The sequence below is a fragment of the Jaculus jaculus genome, chromosome 1 (genome assembly GCF_020740685.1).
Source record: "Jaculus jaculus isolate mJacJac1 chromosome 1, mJacJac1.mat.Y.cur, whole genome shotgun sequence".
Lineage (NCBI taxonomy): Eukaryota > Metazoa > Chordata > Mammalia > Rodentia > Dipodidae > Jaculus > Jaculus jaculus.
The window spans coordinates 68,833,688-68,847,932 of NC_059102.1; the positions used below are offsets into that span (position 1 = coordinate 68,833,688).

A 14,245-nucleotide genomic window follows, 5' to 3' on the forward strand; every position below is an offset into this window, starting at 1 on the left:
AAGAGTTCAAAAGAATGATTGTAAATATGTTCAAAGAGGTCAAAGAACAAATCAAAAGAATGAAAGAAGAAATCAAAGAGGAAAGCAAAGGAATCAAAGAAGACACAGGACACCAATTTACTGAAATAAAGAAGGCAATACAAGACATAAATAAGGAAATAGAAATAATAGAAATAATAAAGAAAAACCAGTCAGAATTACTAGCAATGAAGAACACAGTTAATGAAATAAAATACCCTGTAGAAAATCTCACCAGTAGGATGGATAAGGGAGAGGACAGAATATCTAAGCTAGAAGACCAGATGGCAGATCTAATACAGTCCAACAAAGAGAAAGACAACTTATAGAAAAGTATGAGTGGGAATTTCAAGATACTTGGGACACTATGAAAAGATCAAACATAAGAATTCACGGCATAATAGAAGAAGAATTTCACTCCAAGGGCATAGTAGGTGTCTTCAACAATGTAAGAATTCACGGCATAATAGAAGGAGAAGAATTATAGCTTCTCTTTTACTGACATTTTTCCTTACAGTTTATTGTTTATGAGTCTGCCATTTCTCATCATCTTTTGAAGTTTTCAGCTTTTTGCCTTTGTGTCATATGGGTACTGAGCTCTGGGAAATATATTTCTGTTCCCTCTTGGCTTTTGTAACTATACATTTTGGTTTTCCAGACAACTTCAGATTTGCACTTTTATCAGTCCTCTCACAGAATGTGGACATTGCTTTTGGTTTTCTATGGCTCCCTTTAGTTTCTTCCCTATTCCTCAAAGAGTATGTATCACATTTAGGCCATTGTTCAGTGCACCATGTTTTCAAACAAAACCCAGTTGCTGGAGTTAGTTGGGTCCTAGTGGACTTTAATGGAGCAAAAGAATGACAATAACAGCAAATGAATCACAGACAAAACCTTCATAATGAGGGCCCCTGATCCCACTGAGAAAAACACATTTGGAAACCTATGCATTCCATTTACTGAATATACAAACCAAAATATTTTAAAAAATTAGATGCAGATATTAATACCCATTCCTCTTTTCCCCAGCAAATCCCCACTGGGGTCACCACTAGAACTCCGAATAAGTATAAATGATGTAAAGTTATTATTATATCTTTGACTTTACTTATAGCAAAGATTTATTTCACTCGAATAAATATTTAACTCAATAACTGATTATTTGTTGATTTAATAAAACAGTGAAACTTATGGATTGAAATTTTAAAATAATGAAGCTAATAAGTTTTGAGCAAGTATCCTTTGATGATTATGATGTTCAAAATGTGCCAAACATCATGGGTGCAATAATAGGTTTTAGAATTGGAAGGGCTGTTTTTAGGTTGTTAATACATTTCTCAATCTTTGTAGATTAGAAATATAAGTTTCCAACTTTAATGTCCTCTCTTAAAAAAGAAATTATAATATCTATCCCATGAGATTGTCATAAGAATCAAATGCAATAATGTCAGTGGGGTGCTGAGCTAACTGCTGTCAGTGCTAAATTCCCAATAGATGGACTTACCCCCAATAGATGGACTTTCTTTTAGTACAACCTAAAACACTCCCATCAATGATGATGGACTCAATGTAAGGTAGACCGCCATAGTATGATATCACCTAGCAACATTGTAGCCACTGTAGTTTGTATAACTATATGATACATGCATGAGATATAATCACTGAGTGGCATGTTTCTTGGAATGTCTTCCCATCAGTAAGGGGTGCAGAGCTATATTATTATTGCTTATGATGACACAAATAGGAAATGTAAAGTAGGGATACAAACCCATTCTTTGAAGCTCATCCTTTTGTGCAGAGATCCATACTTTAAGTGTATTATTTTCTAGTCTGGGAAAGATTTCTCTTTCATTAAAGCCACATTCAGAAATACATATGTGTTAACTGTCAAATTGCCTTTTATTTTTGCTGTCACAACAGAAACAAAATAACGTTTCAAACACAAGTAACAGCAACAACAACAACAAAAACCCTTGTAATGCTCTGCTTAGATGAAGTATTAAGGTAAAAGTTAAATACATGTTTTTAAGTTAAGACTTTCTAATATAGACACAGATTAAATGTCACCCATTTGTTCTGTGAAAGCATCCCAAATGCTACAGGATATGCTCCAGGTTATAATTTTGGTTAGACCTGTCACACTGTTATTGTGTATCAGTTTATCTTCTACATGTTCTGGTAATGGTCAGTCTGAGCTACCTCCTCCTGAGGGGCCAGAATAAGTTCTGCTGTCCTACGTCTTATGCCTGACTTCCCATGCACACCTGGCTGGTGTCCAGATACACTGGGAGGCTGATGAACTGGATGCTTACCAACCCTCTGTTCCTGGAAAGCCTAACTTCTTAACACTTCATGTTAAATATGGATGGGGAAATCTATCCTGATCTAAACTTAAAAGTTTATCCAGCTCTTAAATACACAAGTTCCTTTATGAAGAGGCCAGAGTGGAATAATATTGAAAAGAACGCTACAGAGCTGAACTATGCTGCTGTATCCCAAACATGCTACCTTTTTCCCTCTACCATGTTATTGTAAAGTCAGAGTTTTAATGAATTTGGTGTCATTAGGTAGTTTATCTCTTTTTAATAGTTGCTCTTTGAATATAAACTTTATTAGTATGAGAAGTTATTACATTTACTTTCTATACAGCACCTTTCATACATCTAGCTGTGTTCACTCAACAGCCTTAACAGTGAAAGAGGCAGTAGTCATATTACTGAGAATTCTCCAGAGAACAACCAATAAGCTGTGTGTGTGTGTGTGTATACGAGAGAAAAAAAGAGAAGCGAATAATTGGTTTGTGCAATTATAGACACTAGTCAGTCCCACAAGCTCAGCTGGCAAGTAGGGGATCCAGAAAACAATGGTGTAACCCCAACCTAAGTGCAAAGCCCTAGATACCAGAAGAGCTGCTGGCAGAATTCTGATCTGTAGCAGACTTTAGGCATAGAAGAGCTGATGTTTCAGTTTAAGTTCAAAGACAGGAGGAAAATGATGCACCAGTGCAACACACCCAGGCACAAAGAAATTCCTCTTTACTGGTGGACAATCAGATCAGCCTTTTTATGCCTTTCAACTGATTGGATATTCTCCCTCCCTTGCATTATCTAGGGCAATTTGCTTTACTCAGTCTACTAATTTATATGCTAGTCTCATCCAAAACACTCTTATAGACACATGCAGAGTAATTTAGGCTCAACTGCCTGGATGTTAACTGTCACTCCCTCAAGTGGACACATAAACTTAATTGTTGCCATACTAAGTAGCCTTTCGGTTTTAATCAGTGTGACACAGTGAGAAATCAGCTTTATAATTTGATATTTGATATCATTCAATGTATATAACTATTCATGAAATTAACAGTAACTAAACTTTTAGTATGTAGAAGCTTTATTTTGCTGAAACAATCTTAAAATATAGCATTTGTCAGGTTAATTTACTAAGGTCTATACATAGGATGAGTGAACTATAGTCAAACTAGGGTCTCCAAAATTGAGTCTTTAAAAACTTAGGGGAAACTCATGGCTTGTTTTATTTTTTTTTGAAAGTACTCTTTATGGTTTCAGATATCCAGTGGGGCTCTTGGACCATGTCTCTATGGATAAAAGGGACTGTTGCATTCTTAGTAACATGGCCACTGTATCGCCATTAGAACTATTGAGTGAGCTCTTCCTACTTAAGTGTAACTGTGTATCTTCTTCCAATGCATGCCCATGGAAAGCTCATCATTTCAACATTTCTTTCCATCCTTCCATGTATGTGTGTTGAATTACCAAATTCTTTTTATGTTCTTCCTCCTGCTCACAAATTCCCTCTTCAACTATGTCTAGACTGGCGTTTGGTATGTTGTTTCAATTATAGGAAAAAAATGTGTAAAATTTAGTTTAGTTACCTTTCAGATATATCTCATTTTTCTCCAAGTACATAGATGCAGTAGCTTTTTATTTCTTCTTTATGCCCTATAAAATTTAACTTATTATTGAATAGAGTTCATTAGACAACTCTATTTGTAAACCTTTTATGAACATTTCATTTTGTCATTCATGTTGTCTTCTGACCACTGTCCTTGGAATTTTTCCTCTTTATAAAAATTTTGGTTGAAATTTAATCTCATCAAAGTAGAGATTAAACTGTGAAAATCAAGTGCCTCTGGGTAAATGAAATACTATTGGGAGTCACTTTTTGTTTGTTTCTGCCAGATATCCCGGGGGATAAATTAACTTAAAACATATTATTTTAATATTATGCTATCTGACCAGACTTCCAGGTAAGATGGCAGTTTAGAAAACACACCAAAGCATCCTAGGGGAGAAAAATCCAAAGAATACCCAGCAAAATGCACACTTTTACTAAAAAGTGAGGTGTATAAGAAATAAAAAAAAATTAAATTAAAACAACAGCAGAGAAGTAGGAGAGATCCAGGGCACCCAGAGCCCACACAGGCAGGCCTAAGCGGCCCCAGCATCAGTGGCTTCAGCAGCAGCTGCTCTGGCAGTGGCGGTGCCAGGTCTGTGGAGCCACAGCTGCAAGGCTCAGCTTGCCCCACAGGAAAAGCCATTGCCCAGCTCTACAAAACAGAATAGCAGTCCAGCAATCCAGCCAGCCAATTTGAACCCACAGGGCACTACAGAGGGATGCATAACTGAGACCAAAATCATCCAAAAAGGTAACTGGGATTGCACCAGGGAAGAGTCTCACTTGGTCACAATCTGACTTGGAACCCTCAACAGAATAGAAATCTTAACCTCTTTGTTGATAGAGGATCTGGTTGTTATAATACCTACTCTTGCATAAATACTCACTTCTGTTTTTCATTGAATGTGTACATTTTTTAGTTATATTTTAGAATCTATCTGTATTTTGTTCCACTCAGCCTACTTGAATACTATAGCAGGCAAGCCCAAGTCCTAGGAACACCCTTGTAGATACTCTGAGAGTCTTAATAGCCACACCTAACACCTTAAGCTCCTACCCTGAAGATATATAACATCAGATCAATTGATACAGCTAAGAATACCCAGCTAGCTAGAAAATCCAAGCATTAACTTAATCCAAGATGCAAAATATATACATTATAACACAAGAAACACTAAAAATCAAGACAATATAAATACACCAAAAAGTATTAATGCATCAGAAATAACCTGCAGTGAGAAAGAGTTAGAGGAAATGCCTGAGAAAGATTTCAAAAGAATGATTGTAAATATGTTCAATGAAGTCAAAGAAGAAATAAAAGGAATCAAAGAGGAAATCAAAGGAATCAAAGAAGACACAGGACACCAATTTAATGAAATAAAGAAGGCAATACAAGACATAAATAAGGAAATAGAAATAATAAAAGAAAAACCAGTCAGAATTACTAACAATGAAGAACACAGTTAATGAAATAATAATAATAATAATAAACCTCTGCAGAAAATCTCACCAGTAGAATGGATAATGGAGGGGACAGAATATCTAGGCTAGAAGACCAGGTGGCAGACCTAATACAGTCCAACAAAGAGAAAGACAAACTAATAGAAAAGTACGAATAGGAATTTCAAGATATTTGGGACACTGTGAAAAGATCAAACATAAGAATTCACAGCATAATAGAAGAAGAATTTCACTCCAAAGGCATAGTAGGTTTCTTCAACAATATCATAGAAGAAAACTTCCCCCAAATTGGGAAAGAGGTGCCAATGCAGATACAGGAAGCCTTTAGAACCCCAGCCAGACAAAACCTGGAAAGAACTTCTCCTCACCGTATTATAATCAAACTGCCAAACACACAATCAAAAGAAAAAATATTGAAAACAATTAGAGAGAAAAATCGAGTTACCTACAAAGGCAAACCCAACGGTATTACAGCAGATTACTCAACACAAACTTTAAAAGCCAGAAGGGCTTGGAGTGATATATTCCAAGTTCTGAAAGATAAAAACTGTCAACCAAGGTTATTTTATCCTGCAAAGCTATCCATTCAAATAGACAGAGAAATAAGGACATTCCACGACAAAAGCAGGGTAAAGGAGTATTTGAAGACAAAACCTGTTCTACAGAAAATACTTGAAAAAATGGCAAACATAAATACACACCTTTTAATTATATCTCTTAATATCCATAGCCTCAATACCCCAACAAAAAGACAGAGGTTTGCAGACTGGGTTAACAAGCAGGATCCTACAATTTCTTGTCTCCAAGAGAAACTCCCCTTTCTACAAAGGATGGAATTTTTCTTAGGGAGAAAGGTTGAAAAATGGTGTTTCAAGCAAATGGGCCTAGAAAACAAGCAGGGGTTGCTATCCTAATATCTGACAAGGTAGACTTCAGTCCAACGTTAGTCAAGAAAGATAAGGAAGGCCACTTTATATTGATTAAAGGCAAACTCCAACAGGAGGACATTACAATCATAAACATATATACACCTAACATGGGGGCTCCCAAATTCATCAAACAAACACTATTAGAACTAAGATAACACCAAATGCAGTGGTAGTGGGGGACATCAACACCCCACTTTCATCAATTGACAGGTCATCCCAGGAAAAAATAAATGGAGAGGCATCTGGACTAAATAAGATCAGAGAAGGAATGGACCTAACAGATATCTACAAGACATTTCATCCAAATGCTGTAGAATATACATTCTTTTCAGCAGCACATGGAACATTCTCTAAAATAGACCAAATATTAGGACACAAATAAAATCTTAACAAATATAGGAAAATTGAAATAATTCCTTGCATTCTATCTGACCACAATGGACTCAAACTACAAATTAATAGCAAGAAAAGCTATAGATCATATACAAAATCATGGAAACTAATAAACGCTTTACTAAATGATGAATGGGCTAATGAAGAAATCACGAAGTAAATCAAAAAAATTCATAGAGTCAAATGATAATGAGAATAAAACATACCAAAATCTCTGGGACACAATGAAGGCAGGTCTAAGAGGTATGTTTATAGCTTTAAATGCCTATATTAAGAAATTAGATCAGATGGAGAGATGGCTTAGTGGTTAAGCATTTGCCTGTGAAGCCTAAGGACCCCGGTTCAAGGTTCTATTCCTCGGGACACATGTTGGCCAGATGCACAAGGGGGTGCATGCGTCTGGAGTTCATTTGCAGTGCCTAGAAGCCCTGTAGTGCCCATTTCCTCTCTATTCCTCGCTCTCCCTCCCTCTTGTCCTCAGTCTCATATAAATAAATAAAGATAAAACAAAACAAAATCAAAAAAAGAAAAAAAGAAATTAGAAAGGTCGCAAGTAAATGATCTAATGTTTCACCTTAAAGCCTTGGAAAAAGAAGAACAAGGCAAATTAAAAATCATCATATGTATAGAAATAATAAAGATTAGGGCAGAAATTAATGAAATAGAAACAAAAAACAACAACAACAAAAATATCCAAAGAATCAATGAAACAAAGCATTGGTTCTTTGAAAGGAGAAACATGCCTTTGTAAAAAAGACAGAAAGATCCCAATCAATAACTTAACCATCCACCTAAAGCCACTGGAAAAACAAGAAAAATCCAACCCAAAGAGATCAAGAAGGAAAGAATTAATTAAAATCAGAGCAAAAATTAATGAATTGGAAACCAAGGAAACAATTAAGACAATTGACAAAACAAAGAGCTGGTACTTTGAAAAAATAAACAAGATTGACAAACCTCTGCCAATTTGATCAAGCAAAAAACCGGAAAGCTTTAAATTAACAAAATTCAAAATGAAAAAGGAGAGATCACAACAGACATAAGTGAAATTGGGAGAACCATAAGGACTTATTTTGAAAACCTGTACTCCACAAACGTGGATAATGTGGAGGAGATGGATAAATTCCTGGATGCAGACCATCTATCAAAGATAAACTCAGAGCAGATTAATCACCACAATGAACCCATCACACTCATGGAGATTGAAAAAGTAATTTAAAAAAATCTCCCCAAAGAAGAGTCCAGGACCAGACGGCTTCTCAGATGGATTCTATCAAACCTTCATGGAAGAACTCAAACCAATCATCCTCAAACTGTGCCACACAATTGGAGAACAGGGAAAGCTACACAACTCCTTTTATGAAGCTAGTATCACCCTAATTCTAAAACCAGGCAGAGATGCCACAAGAAAACTACCAGCCTATTCCCTAATCAACTTACATGCAAAGATCCTGAACAAAATCCTCACAAACCGAGACCAACAACACATCAAAAGCATTATCCACCTCGATCATTTGGGATTCACCCCAGGAACACAGGGGTGGTTCAACATATGGAAATCTGTCAATGTGATATACCACATAAATAAGGTTGAACATAAAAACCACATAATCATTTCAATAGATGCAGAAAAGGCCTTTGAGAAGATACAACATCACTTCATGATCAAAACATTGGAGAGAATTGGCATGGCTGGTTCATATCGTAACATAATAAAGGCAATATAGAAAGCTCTGAAGGCCCAAATAATACTTAATGGAGAGAGACTGGAGGAATTCCCATTAAGATCAGCATCAAGGGCTGGAGAGATGGCTTAGCGGTTAAGTGCTTGCCTGTGAAGCCTAAGGACCCCCGTTAGAGGCTCGGTTCCCCAGGTCCCACCTTAGCCAGATGCACAAGGGGGCACACGCATCTGGAGTTCGTTTGCAGAGGCTGGAAGCCCTGGCGCGCCCATTCTCTCTCTCTCCCTCTATCTGTCTTTCTCTCTGTGTCTGTCGCTCTCAAATAAATAAATAAATAATTACAAAAAAAAAAAAAAAGACTGGGGAGCCAGCCATGGAGCGCATGGGGGGAAAGTTTGGCACCCCTCAAAGGGATGTCGGATAAGAATAGGCGAGGTGCCTGAGGGCTCTTTAGCTCTCCCAGGTCTGGGGCACAGGCTGCCCGGACCTGAGGCGGTGTGCAGCCATGGACCGTGCAATTGACCCAGCTCAGGGCAGTGCCCCGCCTGAGGATGGAGAACAGCCCGGAGGGTCCCCCGAGCCGCGGCCACCATGGCCTCCGCCGCTGCCTGCTCCACCAACGGTTCCTCCGCCACCCGCTCCTCCACCGCTCCCTGAGCCTTCGCCAATACTGGTACCAGAGCCTGCTCCAGGACCTTGTCTGGAAGCGACTCCAGAAACAGCCACAGAACTAGACGCAGAACCTGCCCCAGAGCCGGCCCTAGAGCCAGCCCGGGAGCCAGACACAGAACTTGCCCCAGAGCCAGCCACAGGCTCGGTCCTAGAACCAGCCCTAGGGCCGGCTCTAAAACCTTACCTAGACTCGACCCCAGACTCTTTCTCAGAACAGGTCCCAGAATCGACCTCAGAACCTGCTTCACGTCAGGCTCCAGACTTGACCACAGAGCCGCCCCCAGAACCTGCCAACAGGCCCTAGAGCTGTGCTCTGAGCCAGCTCCAAGGTCTTGTTCGAAGCCGAGTCCAGCACCATGTCTAATGCAGTGTCCGGTGGTCCCCGGAGAGGGAGGTATAAAGATCTCGCCACTGCCATCACCCCGAACGCCAATGACATGGTCCAGAATAAAGAAAATACTGAAAGAAGGACCTCTGTTGAAGAACTGCAGCTCCTTGAAGAGATGGAAGCTTAGATATTTTCTGGTTCAAGTATAAAAACTCCACTTTGCACACCATCCTTCGTTTGTACACTTTGAAACAATTGACCTGTCTCAGGTGGCCTTGGCAGAAAGCAGCTGTAGAAATCTTTATCATGGCTTTTCTGTTATCACACCACAACATAAAGTCACCTTGGCTGCACCCAACCGGAAAGACATGGAAGAATGGATTAATGTCATAAAAACTGTCCAACAGGGAGAAGTCCGTAAGATACCTGCAGCAGAAAACAACCCTTTCCTCATTGGAATGCATTACTGGTATTCCAGCCACAGTTCCAGAATTCAGTTCTGCAATGTTTGTCGAGAGAGCATTCCTGCCTTATCTCGAGATGCCATCATCTGTGAAGTATGCAAAGTGAAATCTCACAGATTATGTGCTTTGAGAGCAAGCAAAGACTGCAAATGGAATACCTTGTCCATCACTGATGACCTCCTTCTACCTGCTGATGAAATACAAACAATGCCTCATCAGTGGGTAGAAGGAAACATACCTGCAAGCTCTCAATGTGCAGTATGTCATGAAAGCTGTGGTAGTTATCGAAGACTGCAAGATTTCCTCTGTCTCTGGTGCAGTTTTACAGTGCATAACGGCTGCCAGAGACGGTTTTCAAAGGAATGTTGCTTCGGGAGTCATCGCTCATCAATCGTTCCTCCCACTGCATTGAGCGATCCCAAAGGCAATGGCCAACTAGTAGTATCATCAGACTACTGGAATATTGATTGGTCATCTGCCTGTTCATGTCCCTTGCTTATCTTCATAAACTCCAAGAGTGGCGATCATCAAGGGATCGTCTTCCTCTGAAAATTCAAGCAATACCTTAATCCGTCTCAAGTGTTTGACCTATCAAAAAGTGGACCTGAAGCAGGCCTGTGTATGTTCAAGAACTTTGCTCGTTTTCATGTTTTGGTTTGTGGTGGAGATGGCAGTGTGAGCTGGGTCTTATCTACGATTGACACTTTTGGATTGCATGAATGGTGTCAGCTTGCTGTTATCCCACTTGGAACTGGCAATGATCTGTCCCGTGTCCTTGGCTGGGGTGCATTCTGGAACAAAAGCAAGTCACTGCTGGACATTCTCAATAGAGTAGAGAAAGCTCATGTGAGGATTCTAGACAGATGGAGTGTGATGATACGTGAGACTCCTAGGCAATTCCCACTGCTAAAAGGACAGGTTGAAATGGACATACCAGGATTTGAGTCTGCAGCTATCCATCACTTAGTGACTGCAACCACCGAATTGAACAAAATCCTGAAAGCCAAGTGCCCAATGGAGATAATTATTGCCACTAGATTTCTGTGCTCAGCAGTAGAAGATTTTGTGGCTGATATTGTAAAGGCCTGGAGTAGGATAAAACAGAATAATACAACAGTAGAGTCTGTGATTTTGAAAAGTGACTTAATGTATGATAAGCTCAGTGTCCTGATTGATGTTTTGACTGAGGAGGCAGAAGCTACCTCTGCTGAGACAGGTGCTGCAATACATGCACACAGTGATAAAGAAGAAGGAAAGCCCTTCGCCCCTCAGCTAGACCACATAGCCAAGTCCAAATTAGAGCTGGTCACAAGGGCCCAGAATCTCCAGAAATCATTGAAACTCATCATATTCCAGGTTGAACAAGTTCTGGATGAGGAGAGCAGACAGACAATATCAGTCAAGAACTTTATGTCAGCTTTCTTCCTGGGAGATGATGACTCAGAGGATTTTGACCAGGCGAGCCCAAGACATCGTTCTCATTGTGGCACTTGGTCTTCTATGCCTTCTCTCAAAAGTGAAGACTTAGATAATCTTGACTTGAAACACTTATATTTTACACCTGAAGCAATATGCTTCAAAGAAAAATGTGTCATGAACAACTACTTTGGAATTGGGCTAGATGCTAAAATTTCTCTGGACTTCAACACTAGAAGAGAAGAACACCCAGGACAATACAATAGCCGCCTTAAGAACAAAATATGGTATGGCCTACTGGGAAGTAAGGAACTTTTGCAGCGTTCATACAGGAAACTGGAAGAACGAGTGCATCTGGAGTGTGATGGAGAAGTCATCTCCTTGCCAAACCTGCAAGGCATTGTAGTACTCAACATTACCAGCTATGCCGGAGGTGTAAATTTCTGGGGAAGCAATACAGCGACCACAAAATATGAGGCTCCTGCAATTGATGATGGGAAGCTGGAAGTAGTGGCAATCTTTGGTTCTGTGCAGATGGCCATGTCTCGTATTGTCAACCTTCATCATCATCGCATTGCTCAGTGCCAGGAAGTGATGATAACCATTGATGGTGAAGAAGGTATCCCAGTGTAGGTGGATGGGGAGGCCTGGGTTCAAAGGCCAGGCCTTATCAAGATTAGATACAAGAATGGTGCTCAGATGCTAATGAGAGCTCAGGACTTTGAGAACTCAATGAAAATGTGGCAATGTAAGCATAATGAAATTCAAGCTGCCCTTCAACCCCAACTGTACTCCCAGGAATCACAAGATAGCCTCTCTGACAAGGAGTTTGTCCAGATGCAGCACTTAGCTCGGCTTGCAGAAAACCTCATTAGCAGACTCCATGACCTGAGCAAGGTCCACCAGCATGTGTCTGTCCTCATGGATTCTGTGAATGCTAGTGCTAATATCCTGAATGATATGTTTTATGGCCAAGACAGTGTCAATGAGGCAGGCGCTGCTTCCTGTACTCTCATTGAGTTGAGAAATTCTGAAGATGAAGCTGCACTACAAACTGCCCTGGATGCCACGAATCAGGAGATTGAAAAACTGCTGGCGATTGACTGGATGAATCTAATCTTTGTTCCAGTGGAAAAATCTTCAGACACTGACAGCAGAAGTCACAGGCTGAAAGTTAATTTCCCTAAATTAGGGAAAAAAATGCGAGAAGAGGAAGAAAAACCTAAATCAAGTAGAAGATTTCATGGTTTTCTAGGTAATTTGTGGCATCACAGAAACCATAAAGGTGAAGCAATAGGTGATGATCCTCCAACACCAACAAATTCTCAACTGTAGTCCTTGAAACCGGGAAGAACTCACACCATTAGAATTCTACTGAAATTCTCAAAACCTCAATCAAGGCTGAACTAAATGATTTCAGAACAAACATGAGCACCATCAAGAAAGACCCTACAATTCTTTATTCTAATATGTTTCCCTGGACAATCAGGTCTCCTTAGAGGTTTACATTTTTCTCATTGGCCAAAGATTCTTGTTCTGAGTTGTCTTGTTCAGTTCTCCTTCTCTTCATTCATACTCAGCAAGTATACTGTTTATTGTGATAAGCTCTTTATTGAATGTTCTGGGATTTAGGATTCAAATACGGGAGTGAGTTTCTCTCACTGGAAGGGAAACTTCTGACACTAAGAAATGAATGATTGGCAGACTCAAAGAAGAAAGGAGGTAGGACATCTAGGCTTGGTTGTATTTCTCCAAAAATCCCTGCCAACTTCAACCTGAAATTTCAGAAGATCTTTCATAGTTGGTTATTAACACAAGAAATAGGTTCTGAGAGCTTATCCATTTGTCTGTTACAATGACTATGTGAAATCTTTCCCTATAGATACAGAAACCTCTAACTCTCCCCCCCCCCTCCTCTCTCATCTTTGTGTGTATATCATTGCACATGTCCAGGTGGTGCTCTGGTAGCTGGGTGAGCTCATTTGTTGGAACTCACCCTTCATGGCAACCATATAGGCTCCTTTCTTATTGCCATGATCCTAGCCTGCATGTCTACATGGAGTGTTTTCCTGATTCTCACTGGGTTTTTAACTAAATGTTTTGCTGTTGTGCTGCAGTATAGATTATATATAGAGACATAAAGGTGTATATATACATATACATATACATATATATATATATATATATATATATATATACATATATACATACATATATATATATATATATATATATATATATATATATATATATTTTTTTTAAGAACTGAAAATACAACTCAACCTCTAAGTGACCCTTTAATTCATTGTGCTAATGCAGGAATCCCTTTTCCACCCATATTACACTACACTACACAACACACACACACACACACACACACACACACACACACACACACACACTCCTCTACCAATTCCATAGTTCTTGGTGGAGCTTTTAATCTTTTGGTGCATTTTTATCATCATAGAAATAGCTGGGACTTCATACATAGCCCAGCTGATTCTGATGCCCCCTTAAAAATTCTGAGCCAGGCCACACAAGGGAACAAAGACCAATGCCCTACAGAAAGAGACCAAGCTGGCATGCTGCCACTTTCCCTCTAGTTGCCCTGGACTCTAGATCAGCCACTACCCAAACTGTAGTGCACCTTTTTTCAGTAAAAATATGACACAAAACAACCAGATCATGGGCTCCATTACTTAGCTGCCTAAGCTAGGGACTGCCAGATAAAAAAAACCACAGACTAGGCCCTTCTTCATAAGCTCAATTTTGACCTGCATCTTCCACACAGGCTGTTGGGTCAGTCTCCAGATCAACTTCAAATATCCTTCTTGACCCTTTCCCTTGAGGGACACTGAGAATGACCAAAGGGAGCATGACTCCTCTGTATCCCCAAAGTTCTTCTAAATTTCTCATGAAAACTACTGACTGAAAAGTGCTCCAAATATTAATTTGAACCTTTATTGA

The 14,245-nt window shown here is 39.5% G+C and overlaps 1 protein-coding gene across 1 annotated transcript; it reads left to right on the forward strand.

Moving 5' to 3' along the window:
• The first annotated feature begins 8,903 nt into the window (after nt 1–8,903).
• LOC123461700 (diacylglycerol kinase kappa-like) lies at nt 8,904–12,721 on the forward strand. Its single transcript, XM_045153516.1, is given in 2 exon segments — nt 8,904–9,357; nt 9,360–12,721. Coding segments are annotated over 2 exon segments (3,708 nt in total). The 3' UTR covers nt 12,614–12,721.
• The last annotated feature ends 1,524 nt before the right edge of the window (nt 12,722–14,245 follow it).